Source organism: Polypterus senegalus, chromosome 18 (assembly GCF_016835505.1).
Source record: "Polypterus senegalus isolate Bchr_013 chromosome 18, ASM1683550v1, whole genome shotgun sequence".
NCBI classification, from domain to species: domain Eukaryota; kingdom Metazoa; phylum Chordata; class Cladistia; order Polypteriformes; family Polypteridae; genus Polypterus; species Polypterus senegalus.
Genome location: NC_053171.1, coordinates 37968769 through 37981567, shown reverse-complemented (window position 1 = coordinate 37981567; position 12799 = coordinate 37968769). Strand labels below are relative to the sequence as shown.

The 12799-nt window shown below is 43.8% G+C and overlaps 2 protein-coding genes across 3 annotated transcripts in view; one reads left to right on the top strand and one right to left on the bottom strand.

Annotated features, from left to right (window-relative positions):
• The window catches only part of tgfb3 (transforming growth factor, beta 3), a 44740-nt gene extending 40833 nt beyond the window's left edge, over positions 1–3907 (top strand). The window contains exon 7 of the mRNA XM_039741242.1: positions 2281–3907. Within this exon, the coding sequence (XP_039597176.1) occupies positions 2281–2439 (159 nt within the window). The 3' untranslated portion in view covers positions 2440–3907. The remainder of the gene's footprint in view (positions 1–2280) is intronic.
• Positions 3908–5080: 1173 nt separating this feature from the next.
• Positions 5081–12799, bottom strand: part of ttll5 (tubulin tyrosine ligase-like family, member 5) — a 311958-nt gene continuing 304239 nt past the window's right edge. For both annotated transcript variants that reach the window (XM_039741240.1, XM_039741241.1), the window contains one exon: positions 5081–5590. In XM_039741240.1, the coding sequence (XP_039597174.1) occupies positions 5572–5590 (19 nt within the window). In that variant the 3' untranslated portion in view covers positions 5081–5571. The remainder of the gene's footprint in view (positions 5591–12799) is intronic.

Genomic DNA, 12799 nt, shown 5'->3' with positions numbered 1-12799 from the left:
CCTCTTTAAGAGACTCCGTTTGAAGGTGGCTCCCTAGTGGTCCAGACCTCTCATTTCTTGCCTTAACATCAGGCCTTTACTTATGTCAGTTGAAATGGCAACCCCTTCATCAGCCTGAATGAATCTAGTTCATTTCTTTTTCACCCGAGTCCCCGCGCCCGTGCCTCAGCGAATGGAGTGGCACATGAGCATTTTAACTGTAGTGCTTGCTGCACAAAGCACTTCACGTTTAGGCGGGTTGCCATCTAAAAGCACATGCAGTGGATTCAGATAGGAATCGGACTGCTTCAGTTTCTGCACACTGTGTGTTGCAATTTTTATTTTAAATTGATAAATTTGCAATTTTTGACCATTAATTTACACTCTACCTATAAGCACAAAGCGAAAACGTGTTTTTAGAAACATTACCAAATTTACTACAAATCAAACACTGAAATCTCATGTATATAAGAATTTGAACCCTTAATTCAGAACTTTGTACCTTTCGGCAGCAGTTCCAGCTTGGAGTCGCCTTTGTTGTCAGTCTCTTCAGGCTTTGCACACCTGCAGTTCATCCCATTTGTCTTAGCAGATCCTTTCAAGCTTTTAGACTGGATGGCCAGCGTCTGTAAACTGCCATTGTTAAGTCTCGTTACACGTTTAATGGGGTTTAAGGCTGGGCTTTGGTCTGGCCATTCAAGGACACTGTTGAGCCGAGAGGTGAACCCTTACCCCAATCTGAGGTCACATGCACTCTGGAGCAGGTTTTCGTCAAAGACCTCTCTGTATTTGGCTTCCTGTCCCTGAGAAGCACCCCTATAGTGTGATGCTGCCACCACAATCTTCAGTGTAGGGGTGGTGATAGACAGCTGATGGGCAGTGCCCGGTCTTTGTCAGATGCACTGCCCAAAGGTTTCAGCTTTTGCCTCTTCAGACCAGGAACTCTTTCTCCTCTTGCTCTCCAAGTCCTTACTAAACTCCAAGTGGGCTGTTATGTGCATTTTACTGAAGTGTGGCTTCCATCTGACTGATGGAGTGCTGCTGAGATGGCCATCCTTCCAACACCTACTCCCGTCTCAGCAGAGGACTTCTGTAGCTGTGTTAGAGTACCTCCATGACCCAGGCCTTTCTCGCACAGTTACTTAGTTTGGCCAGACCTGTTGCGCTCCCAGCAGGCTCAAAGTCTGTCCTGATCTATGCCTCATCACAGTTTAATTGTGGAGGTCACAGAGAGTTCCTTGGACATCATGGCTGTGTTTTCGTTCTGACGTGTGCTATGGATTGTGGGCCTTGTTGTGCCTGTGTCAGTAGTGTCCAGTTGTTTCAGTTTGCCACAGGCAGACCAGACTCCAGGCAAGTTCTGGTCCCATCTCAAGTAAACTTAAAGCAAACAGTGCACACAATGCGGAGTGCCACAGCAAAGGCTCTGAATATGTAAATGAATGGGAGATTTCAGGGTTTTTATTTTTATTAAATTGGCAGACATTTCTGAAAACCTTCCGTCACTTTGTTATTATGGGTTACTGTGTCACAATGTAAAATTAAAGTGTGCAGAATGTGAACATGAATATGCTGAATTTTTCTGAGTCCTCTGTAGCTGGAGGCCATGCAGTATCATTTCTGTTACAAAGGATTTGGATGGGAACAGCAGGCCTTGGCACCTGGGAAGCGGTGCCACTCCGCGGGCAGCGCCTCCCTTGACGTGTGCAGTGTTCCTGTTCTCTTTGTGTTCAATAATCGAGCCCCATCCTCTGTCACCTGGACTGAGACAGCATGTGGCCCATGCCCAAGGTCCACTTTATGGCCTACTGTTGTGTCGGTCATGGCTTTCAGTCTTGCATGACACTCTTGTTAGTTCAGCACACGGTAAAGCCACTGGCAAGCAATCAAAGACCGAGCAAAAAAAATTTGGTCCATTTGCTTCCTTGCCATGGCTTCTTGCCACATGGTTACACCATTCAACAGTTAAAACCGCTTTACGTGTCCGCTCCTGTTCTGAAGGGTAACGGGTTTATCTCTGGGGCTCGTGTGGAGATAAGGCAGTTTAGGGGCGAGTTTCAGTGCTCATGTGGTGGACACGTCTTTGGCTGATGCATCATCCTGCCCTTTCTGCAACGTGTGTTAAAGGCAGAGGAAGCCCCAGGTACAGATGTGGCACTGCTGTCTCACACGTGCTTGTTGGTCACACATGGAAATAAGAATGCATGCGACAACATTAATGCCACTTCTTCCATTAGAAGCAGTAAGCCCGTTTGTTGTTAAATCCGTGCCCTGGGTGTAACGGCTGTCCTCTCCCTGCAGGTACTGGGCCTTTACAACACTCTGAATCCGGAAGCATCTGCCTCGCCATGTTGTGTTCCTCAGGACCTCGAGCCGCTGACTATTCTTTATTATGTCGGAAGGACTCCCAAGGTGGAGCAGCTCTCCAACATGATCGTTAAGTCCTGCAAGTGCAGCTGAGAGCAGTCTGGGTAAAAACAGAAATGAACAAACGAAGAAAGGTGCCGTTAGCTCAATGTGACCAGCTCTGCCAGTCGTTCCCGTTCCTGACACTTCTTCTTCTGTCTTAAGCTTCCTACTTGAGTTAGCTCAGTAGAGACTGCAGCAGAAGGAACGAAATGGCTGCTGAATGACACCCCCAAGTTTTTAGCGGACTGAGAGGGCTCACCCAGTGGGCCCATGGACATTCAACACAACAAAATGGACTTCTAATGCTAGGTAGTAACGTTTAATCAGAGTCTGAGTTAACTTCAACAAGACCCACAAACAAAATTCACCAAAAAGGTAAATGCTGGCCTACTTCAGATTACTCAAACAGACCCCATTACGTGGAAGGCCTCATTGTGACAACTGAACAACGGCGCTCACCTGGAAAGGGTGCTGCAAAAACAGAATGACTTAACGACGCAGAGATAATGTCTGTAAAAAAATGGGGCTAGCAACACGAAAACGACAGCCTCCACTCCATCCTGAGCCTGCAGCTTCTCTGCATGGAGCTACTCGGTGCTGAATTTGGGAAGAGCCAACCGGAAAATCATAGAGGAGTCCCAAAGTCTAACCAGAGGATCCCCATGCTAGGATATGAAGCCAACAAGGGCCACCCGAGGACGACGGATGGATGGATTTGATCGTTTGAGATACAACAAGATGTTAACGTCACAGACAGGACAGTCACTTTGTTGTTACCTCTGTTCAATGTAGAAGAACACGTTTTGTAGAGAGTGTAGAGAACATGAGAGGAAGAGGAGATTTGCTGTTGTAGAAATGATGTAATGTCACTTAGTGAATATTTCACTAAATCATCACAAACTGTCATTGTTTTAAAAATATTACTCCAGACAATTTTTTTTTTTACATTAAAAGTGAAAATGGTTTTGGCCACACTCGGGGTTTTTGTGTTACCAACTGGTGCTACAGCCTGTTTATTCTCCCCATAAATATGCTGCTGTAAAGAACAAGTGTGACCCCCAAAGGGCATTCATGTACATGTGGTAGCAGGGTGGGCTCTCCCCAGTAGTTTTCTGCGGACTGTGCATTTTAAGCTAATTGATGACTCTAAATTGGCCCCCTGTGGTAGCCATCACCTTGGCGACTGTTACCATGGATATAAAGTGTGTGGATGACGAGCCTCACCGACAGTAGTTTGGGGTCAAACACAACAAATCTGGTGAGGAAATGTGATGTGATTTTCATTTTGGTGTTGTCCTATTATTATGACATTTGGTGGACTCCTTTACCGAAGGTCACTTACTGGACTTGGATATTTTATAATTGTTAATATTTGTACAACTGGAATGACTGCAGGCAGCATTGTGGAGTAAAGTCCTCTGTCCTGCCCACTACGCCATACTGCTTACATTCTTATCATCACAAACACTCTTGGATCATCTGAAATAATAAAGCTTATCAACAATGATTGTGAAAACAGTTTTGAACAGAAAATGTAAGAATTGTACAAACCCCACTGTCAGAGTTTATTTGCCCTCAGTGCTGGCCATTTCTTTTCCCTCACTGTTGTTCTTCACCAAGACACACACTGAACAGAAGAGCCATTGCGTTGATATCCACTGCAAGGGGTGGCCATAACAATCTCATACGTACACGGAGGGGAAGGAAGGCAGGCAAGCAGGCATCTCAAAGTGTGTGTGTGTGTGCGTTTAAAGATACCCTAAGGGCGTCTGTCTCATTATCTTGTAATAACTTCCCTTCCATTTTGAGTTGTCTCAAAGCCACTTGCTGTGAAACGGCTTATCTTTTGAATGGGGCCGACTTCTATTTTGAGCTGCTCTGAACAATGGACAGGAGGTCTTCTGTGGAGATGCAGTTCAGTGATCTCAAAAGTGAGCCGATGTGGAAATCTCTAAAAGGCGTTTCTAGATATCTCAAAAATAACTTTCCTTTTCAAGACATCTTTAATAGAGAGGTTGTTGACGTATCATTTGGGATTCTTTAAAAAGACACAAATTAGTTTCAGAAAATTGAATGTTAAAAGAGAGCAGCAAACCTGATCACAGGCGAGACCTGACTGGACTATCCATGAAGCGTGAGGTGTCCGGCGGACCCTCGCAGACGACACAGAACTCTTTGGACCTACATGTCAAAAATGAACACAAATGGGTTTCAGTGTTGGAATAAAAGTCAGAATTCTCCTCCGATTGATTTAAATGAATGCCATTAAGAACAATTTTAAATTTTATTTAAAATTACATCTGAAATAAAACAATTATTCTTTTGTTTGTTAATCACAAAAGTGTTTAAAAAGGCATTACAGTCCCTGCAGTAATATTGCACATGTCATCTACTGTACATCAGACGTCTTGATCTTTTCACAGCTGAAATCCTAAAGCTAACTGAACACTACAAAGTCATTCATAAGAAACAGCAAATCCTTTCAGAGCAGACATTCTGATTTCCAATCGTGGACCAGGAGGGAGCAGAAAGAAATGCGACCAATCAAATCAGAACGTGTACACCGCGGTACTGAAATGTAAAGTACAAACAGACCAACTGGCTTCAAGTGGCATTTCGGTCCCCATTTTCAAGGCACTTGTGTTCACTTTTGAACCTTTGCCAGCAGGTCTTTTACACTCCTTTTGGGGCGGGGAGTTAAAATTCAATCTATTAAAAGGATTCTAGTATATACAGCTTATTTAAAAAATACACGATTGATGGAAAGAAAAAAGAAATCCTGTAAAGTTAACTGCATACATGTCCGCCAAGAGGCTTTTCAATCCCAGTTTAAACAGTTGGGAGCAAACGCATGTGAACACCGCGAGTCCCTCCACTCGATATTGAAAATGCTGCATGGTCAGCAGAAAATCACATCAAGTCAGTGTACAGTAAAAACAAAAAAGATATTCAGTCATACAAACCCCCCAATGTGTCTAACTGTGTGCAGACAGCTGGAGCAGGTAAGGAGGGGGGGGCTACTGAATGCTAAGACCCCCACCTCCCTTCCAACACAGAGTTACACGTGTGTGCGCCTGGGACTGAATGCCCCCTTCTTGGATTTCAGTCACTTCAGACCCTGCCGTGTGTGGAGCCCACTGGCCGCCGATGAACGTTGTGCCAGTCCTTCTCGTCACCGTCAGCCTAGTTTGTACAATGAGACCTAAAACAGGGGGGAGAGAGAGAGAGACTGTCACATACAGGGAGAACACACAACAGTAGGATCCATTATTTCATTTCAGCATTGATTTTCATAGGCGGTTCTGTCAGAAGACAACTATGGAGCCCCCCTAATATCACCCCTTCCCCTACATGTGTCCCACAAAGGAGCCTGAAGTTGCTTCTTTCCTTCGTGGCCTTCCAGCCTATCGGCATCCTGGCAAGACTCAGTGAGATGTACTCAGGTTTATCTCTGAAGTCCCAGCTTGATGACCGTGAGAGCCAAGTCCTTGGCAGCTACAAAGTCACGCCACCCGACGTCTTCACACACATTTGCTGTTTTGTCCTTGTTTGATGCTAGCAGGGAGTTCATTTGCTTCTGTCTGCAGCCCCATCAAATTATTGCTCCTTTCCTTCTGGATCTCAAACCAGTGAACACCCACCCGCCCCCAACGTCTGCCATGCCTGTCTTTCTGAGTGACCATTTTTGGTCGTCCTTTGCACTTCTCATTTCCTAAATGTGTCTTTGGAGTACCTGGGGCTCATTAAACTGACCCCACTGCCATGAGCCATGGAGATGATCGAAAGCTTCAACCTTTTCACCATCAGTGATGGCCTGAGGTGGGCACAACCATCTTAGGTATCGTCAAGGAGGCTCACCAATGCCTTTACTTCCTGAGACGTCAAAGGGGAATCTGCATGTCTATAAATGTAAAGGTGCAGAGCCGTGTCTGAACTCAACACCTACAGTGTATCCAGAAAGTATTCACAGCGCATCACTTTTTCCACATTTTGTTATGTTACAGCCTTATTCCAAAATGGATTAAATTCATTTTTTTCCTCAGAATTCTACACACAACACCCCATAATGACAACGTGAAAAAAGTTTGAGATTTTTGCAAATGTATTAAAAATAAAAAAACTGAGAAAGCACATGTACATAAGTATTCACAGCCTTTGTCATGAAGCTCAAAATTGAGCTCAGGTGCATCCTGTTTCCCCTGATCATCCTTGAGATGTTTCTGTAGCTTAATTGGAGTCCACCTGTGGTAAATTCAGTTGATTGGACATGATTTGGAAAGGAACACACCTGTCTATATAAGGTCCCACAGTTGACAGTTCATGTCAGAGCACAAACCAAGCGTGAAGTCAAAGGAATTGTCTGTAGACCTCTGAGACAGGATTGTCTCGAGGCACAAATCTGGGGAAGGTTACAGAAATATTTCTGCTGCTTTGAGGGTCCCAATGAGCACAGTGGCCTCCATCATCCATAAGTGGAAGAAGTTCGAAACCACCAGGACTCTTCCTAGAGCTGGCCGGCCATCTAAACAGAGTGATCGGGGGAGAAGGGGCTAAGTCAGGGAGGTAACCAAAAAATCACTCTGTCAGAGATCCAGAGGTTCTCTGTGGAAGCCGCTCCTTAGTAAAAGGCACATTGCAGCTCACCAGGATTTTGCCAAAAGGCACCTTTAGGACTCTCAGACCATGAGAAACAAAATTCTCTGGTCTGATGAGACAAAGATTGAACTCTTTGGTGTGAATGCCAGGCGTCACGTTTGGAGGAAACCAGACACCGCTCATCACCAGGCCAATACCATCCCTATAGCGAAGCATGGTGGTGGCAGCATCATGCTGTGGAGATGTTTTTCAGCGGCAGGAACTGGAAGACTAGTCAGGATAAAGGGAAAGATGACTGCAGCAATGTACAGAGACATCCTGGATGAAAACCTGCTCCAGAGCGCTCTTGACCTCAGACTGGGGCGACGGTTTATCTTTCAGCAGGACAACGACCCTAAGCACACAGCCAAGATATCAAAGGTGTGGCATCAGGACAACTCTGTGAATGTCCTTGAGTGGCCCAGCCAGAGCCCAGACTTGAATCTGATTGAACATCTCTGGAGAGATCTTAAAATGGCTGTGCACCGACGATTCCCATCCAACCTGATGGAGCTTGAGAGGTGCTTCAAAGAGGAATGGGCAAAACTGGCCAAGGATAGGTGTGCCAAGCTTGTGGCATCATATTCAAAAAGACTTGAGGCTGTAATTGCTGCTAAAATTGCATCGACAAAGTATTGAGCAAAGGCTGTGAATACTTATGTACATGTGATTTCTCTGTTTTATTTTTAATAACTTGCAAAAACCACAAGTAAACTTTTTTCACGTTGTCATTATGGGGTGTTGTGTGTAGAATTCTGAGGAAAAAAATTAATTTAATCCATTTTGGAATAAGGCTGTAACGTAACAAAATGTGGAAAAAGTGATGCGCGGTGAATACTTTCCGGATGCGCTGTATATAACATCCTAGCATGGCCTGCCGAGCACTATAGGGGACTTAAGGTGGGGCAGAATATTACTGACAGGCAGCCTCCCTGTGTCCAGGGCATTTATAACACACATTGCTCTTACTGAAGACCTCTGCCACCCTCCTTATTCACTTTCCCCCTTCTCTGCTCAGGCATGGGGTACCCGAGCTCGCTCATTCACAGGGGGTCTTACTCTTTGTCGGTCATTCAACAGCCACCCATACTGACAAACTGACACGTGTGTCCTGAGTTGGCTGTGCGAGAATAAGAAACACACAAAAACGTCGTAGCGGACAGCGTTAGTGTCGTCTCCCAGTCCAACAGCAGCCCCTGCACCGAGGTGGTCTCTGTCGAGTACCGCGGGCAGCTATACCACCAACTCTGACTGCTCCTTTCACGCTCACATCCCTCACAAGGTCTGGTCTTGGTGTGCAGTTGGAGACTCAACAGAGCAAACACTCAAAAACTGAAATGGGAAGACCCTCGGCAGGCCCCCAAATCTCCCCATCACAGTCCTGATTTAGGGCCGGTGCTGAACAAAGTATGTGGAGGGCACATCTGAGGGTCCTGATTGTTATTGTGATGGGCTGCTTATGTAAAGGAAAAACATTGGCAGGACTTACTGGGGGGCGTAAGAAGAAACATTTATAATTACTTGAGCTTAATTTGTTTTTAGCTTTTCACATTTTTATGGAAGGCGTAGGAATTACTCCTTTAAGTATTCTAGATGAAATGAAGAGTCTTCCTCTTGTATGGTTAAAAACCCACGCACAATGGTGGGCTTTATGACACCCCCTTACAGACTGAAAGGGTTTATCTGCTGACAAAACAAACACATCTTGAGGGGCTAAACTCAAACTGCAGGTTTCCTCAAAGGCCCCGATATCCGACATAAAAACATCGGCTCTGCTCAGACACACGCGGCAGGTGCCAGCAGACCAGGAAAACGTGAGCAACCTGCAGTCATATCCTGGTACAAGTTAATGTGAAATTTTAAAATGTAAAAACATCGTCACCTTAAGAGGTGTGGATTAACTTGTGGACTAACGTAACGTCATCTTTTTACATTAAACCAAGTGGCCTTACTCAGTCTCCACAGCAGGGGGCCCCACTGGCTTCTGCCCATACTCCGTGTCCCCCGTATTTGGAACTCAAGTCATAATCTGCCTGCACATATTTTAGTTACAAATGCTGCTGTGATAAACAAGATACAAGTTATGATTTGATTGATCTTTAAAACATTTCTCCTGAATCGCTACAAAAAGTTGTTCAAAAAAAATGAACCCAAATCAAGGAATTTGTGTCACGTTTCACACTTTTAAATTTGTATTCAAATATTTACTAAATAGGAATTTAAGAGAGACAAGCGGCTATGACGGCACACAAACCTCACACATGGAGAGCCGTCAGTCTGTCCTCTTACTTTACAAACCCACCTCAGTCGTACTGGACACTTCATTGTTGTCTCGCTGACACAGCCACAGCCTCTTCCTCATAAGCCACGCTTTGCCTGTTGATGCACAAGGAGCCTGGTGGTCTTCCTCAAAACACAAAGGTGCGACCCCAAATTCACGGAGAGATGAGTGGGCCTAAATCTGTTGCCATACTTGAGCTTATTTGGAGGGATCCAGTGTTAGAATTAACAAAGGGACTTTTTTTTTTTGGTTCTGACCATTTTACATTTATCTGCACAGAAAATAATTTTACAAAATGTTCAGGATTATTCACGGTGGTCTGTCATTTTCGAGCATTAAGGTTTTCTCTTCCCATGAGCTTGTGTTGTCATGCTGGCTGCTTCTGGAGATCTTGTGGGGGGTCCACATCTGAGCAGATCCACTGCAGTCTTGAGTTGTCTCCATTTTCGGACCCCATCTTGCACTAAACTGATAAATTCTGCTGTTCTTTTCCTCTCCAGACCGCGGAGATGATTGGCTCATTGAGTTGGGACTTGGGGGCACTTGACTTGTGGGTGAAGCGAGCAAATGAGCTTTGGGGTTCATTTACTTTTGCAACTGCATTTATGAATTATTCTAAATTATACACAGGATGTACAAATATGAACTTTAGGGATTAGTTTTAATCAGAAAAAAGATTGGACAGTAAACACAGACACAGAGAAAAGCACATCGTTTACACAGAATAATCCGAGCGGAGGCTGAAGAGACCCAAGAAGCTCAATACTCTGCAATGAATAAAAACTCTTCACTTTGGTGCATCGGTTACACGGAGGTGGACTCGTCTTCTAAAGAATAAGATAAGAGAAATCCCTCCCGCGTAGAAGTGAGGGGTCAATGCAACCGTGCGGAGTGGTGGTCTTGGGCAGAGTCGCAGCAGCATACAAACACAAGGCAGTGAATGCTGGGAGATAAGCACTGTGACGATTGACATGCCTGTCACTAAACTTCTCAGGACCACTCCAGATGGACCCCACTGGCCAGACAGGGTCTCAGGGTAAAGTGAAGCCAGCACAGGAAGGCTCGGGATCTCATCAATTAATATTAAGATTAGTTTTAATCTCCCCTACAAATGTTGAGCCTCACAGAGAAGAAATATAAATGTTCTGCTCTTTGTTTAATAGACTAATATTAACGGAATGAAAGGGCACTTGATTGTAAAAGTCGGTTATTGTCGCTTGCAAAGTTTAAAACCTTTTGTGTTAAGAAAACAAGCTTCCCCAAAAAATGCAAAACTTTAATGAAAACTAAATGTGGTGATAAAAGTTCTGAACGAATCCAAATATGAAATAACATCTTGAATGAAATGAGTGCAGTTTAACATTAATGTACTGAATGCTTTTGAATTTTTGTTATTAGATATATATATATATATTTATTTAGCTTTGTTTTCTCCATAGCAGGAAGGTATTTAGCATTCACAAACTTCACAGCTAGCCCGAGGTTTCATTTTTGGAAAGTCTGACACATAAGATGCCTGGTCTTTTTCCTTTTGGAAGCCGCTGCCCTGCTAGGCTCACACTTATGAAGTTTGATTTATAATCAGGCAGGTATCGGCAGCTAACAGCTGGTCTACAGCCGTATCCTCTCAAGCCTGCCACTTCTGGCCTGGATCCAAGAATCCAATAGAAAAGGAATTCCGAGAGCAATTTCGGCTCCGACGTTTGAGCTCCAAAACAGTATTCTCTTTCATTCGGCTCTCTGCAGACACTGTTTATTTTGGTGCTCTTTTACGGTGTGAGGGCTGACAGAGCTCAAAAAACGAAAACACCTCCCAGCGCCCAATCTGATGACAAGACGACTAGAAAAGCTTTTGTCTAACTCGGCAGAAGAAAGAAAGCAAGCTCAATATTCACATATATTCCTATAAAGTAGTATTAAGTACTACCCAAAGCACAGAAATGTTAAAAACCGTAATAAATAATAAACCTTTGTGGAGCTCCCCAGTGCTCTTCACTTGTATATCTGACCGTATAAAAGCCATCCACGACGACCGGACCTTCTTACACACCGCCTAGAAACTGCCGTTGAGCACGCGGTGGCCTCAGTGAGCCTCTTTCATTGTGTCCTTCGCTTTTTGCTCACCTCACTGTTTTTTGTGATCAGCAGCCCTTCAAAGTGAGCTTAACTCTAAGCTTCTCTGTTCAAATAAAGGATCTAAAATGACATGAAAATGACAGCGCCAGCGCAGATCTCACATTTTGCAGCAGGATTAGCACTTTAGAAGGCTGCTTGTAGTTCAAGTGATATGTTTGTGAATTTTAGATAGATATGAGCCTTAAGCTGTTTCCGTAGATGTTATTTTTGACTAAAACTTTTCAAATATAATATTGTTTTAGTTTCAGCAGCTTTAAAAAAAACTTCTCTGAGTTGTTTTCTTTGGAATTTAGGGAGATTTTCCAGAAGCTCTCATGTACTACTTTTTGAGCTGTAAGCGCTAAAGCTATTTTTATAAATGTTGACAGCCCCTCACATTTCTGCAGATTTAATGACAACTGAGCGGCGCATACGATGCAAGAGAGAATTATAGTGATTGATGCAGTCTGACAATTGATCACAAAGAATGTTGTCTATATGGATCTGCTATGACTCCCTGTCAAAATCAATCAAAGGCTCTTAATACACACAGCAAAAATGTTTCAACAGCAAAATGTTCAACGTTTAAATAGTCTTCTATCTAAACTGTTTTGCAAAAAAAAAATCAATAAAAACAGAAATGTCTGCAACCTGTAAACCCTGCTGCCTGCACCACATGACCTGTGTGCCGCAAAAGTGTGGAATATTTAAGCAAACTACCACTTAAAAAGTGAGCCACAACACGTATTTGTTCAAAACCCGAGTTCAGAATCAGCCTTCGTAAACAAGAGGTTGGGCCTTACAATAAAAAATGTCTTTTTCCTTCCACTCAGCATGTCTGATTATTTGCACTGGAAAGGAGTATCGCCCCTCAAGGACTATGTTTGCTTTCATACTAAATCTTTCTTTAACAGGATTTTTTTTTTCCTTTAGCACATATTATTGTTCTACTTGCTATTCCCATTAAAGCATTGTATCATGCCTTCAATTTGTAAGAGCTACCTACAGTGTAAATGACCACTCACCAATCTGTTTAATCCAATTTGGCTTTGGAAAGGAGCTGGCGCCGACATTGGCAGCACTCGGCTTGAGGCAGGAAACAGGCCAAGGCCTCATCCACTGCAGTGCCCACCCAAGGTACATGTAGAGTCACCACATAACCTAACTAGCCCATCTTAGTGGATACTGGAGGAACGCAAGTCAGTCTACCTCAATAAAAAGTCATTAAGTCACTGGGAGAAAGAAAGGTAAACTGTACACAGAAAATAACTGGGGAAAAGATTTCAACTAAGGGTGCTGGATCCATAAGGCCATCAAAAAAGAACAACATGTCAACTATACATGCATGTTAAAAAACAGATTTATGCACAGTATAAAATA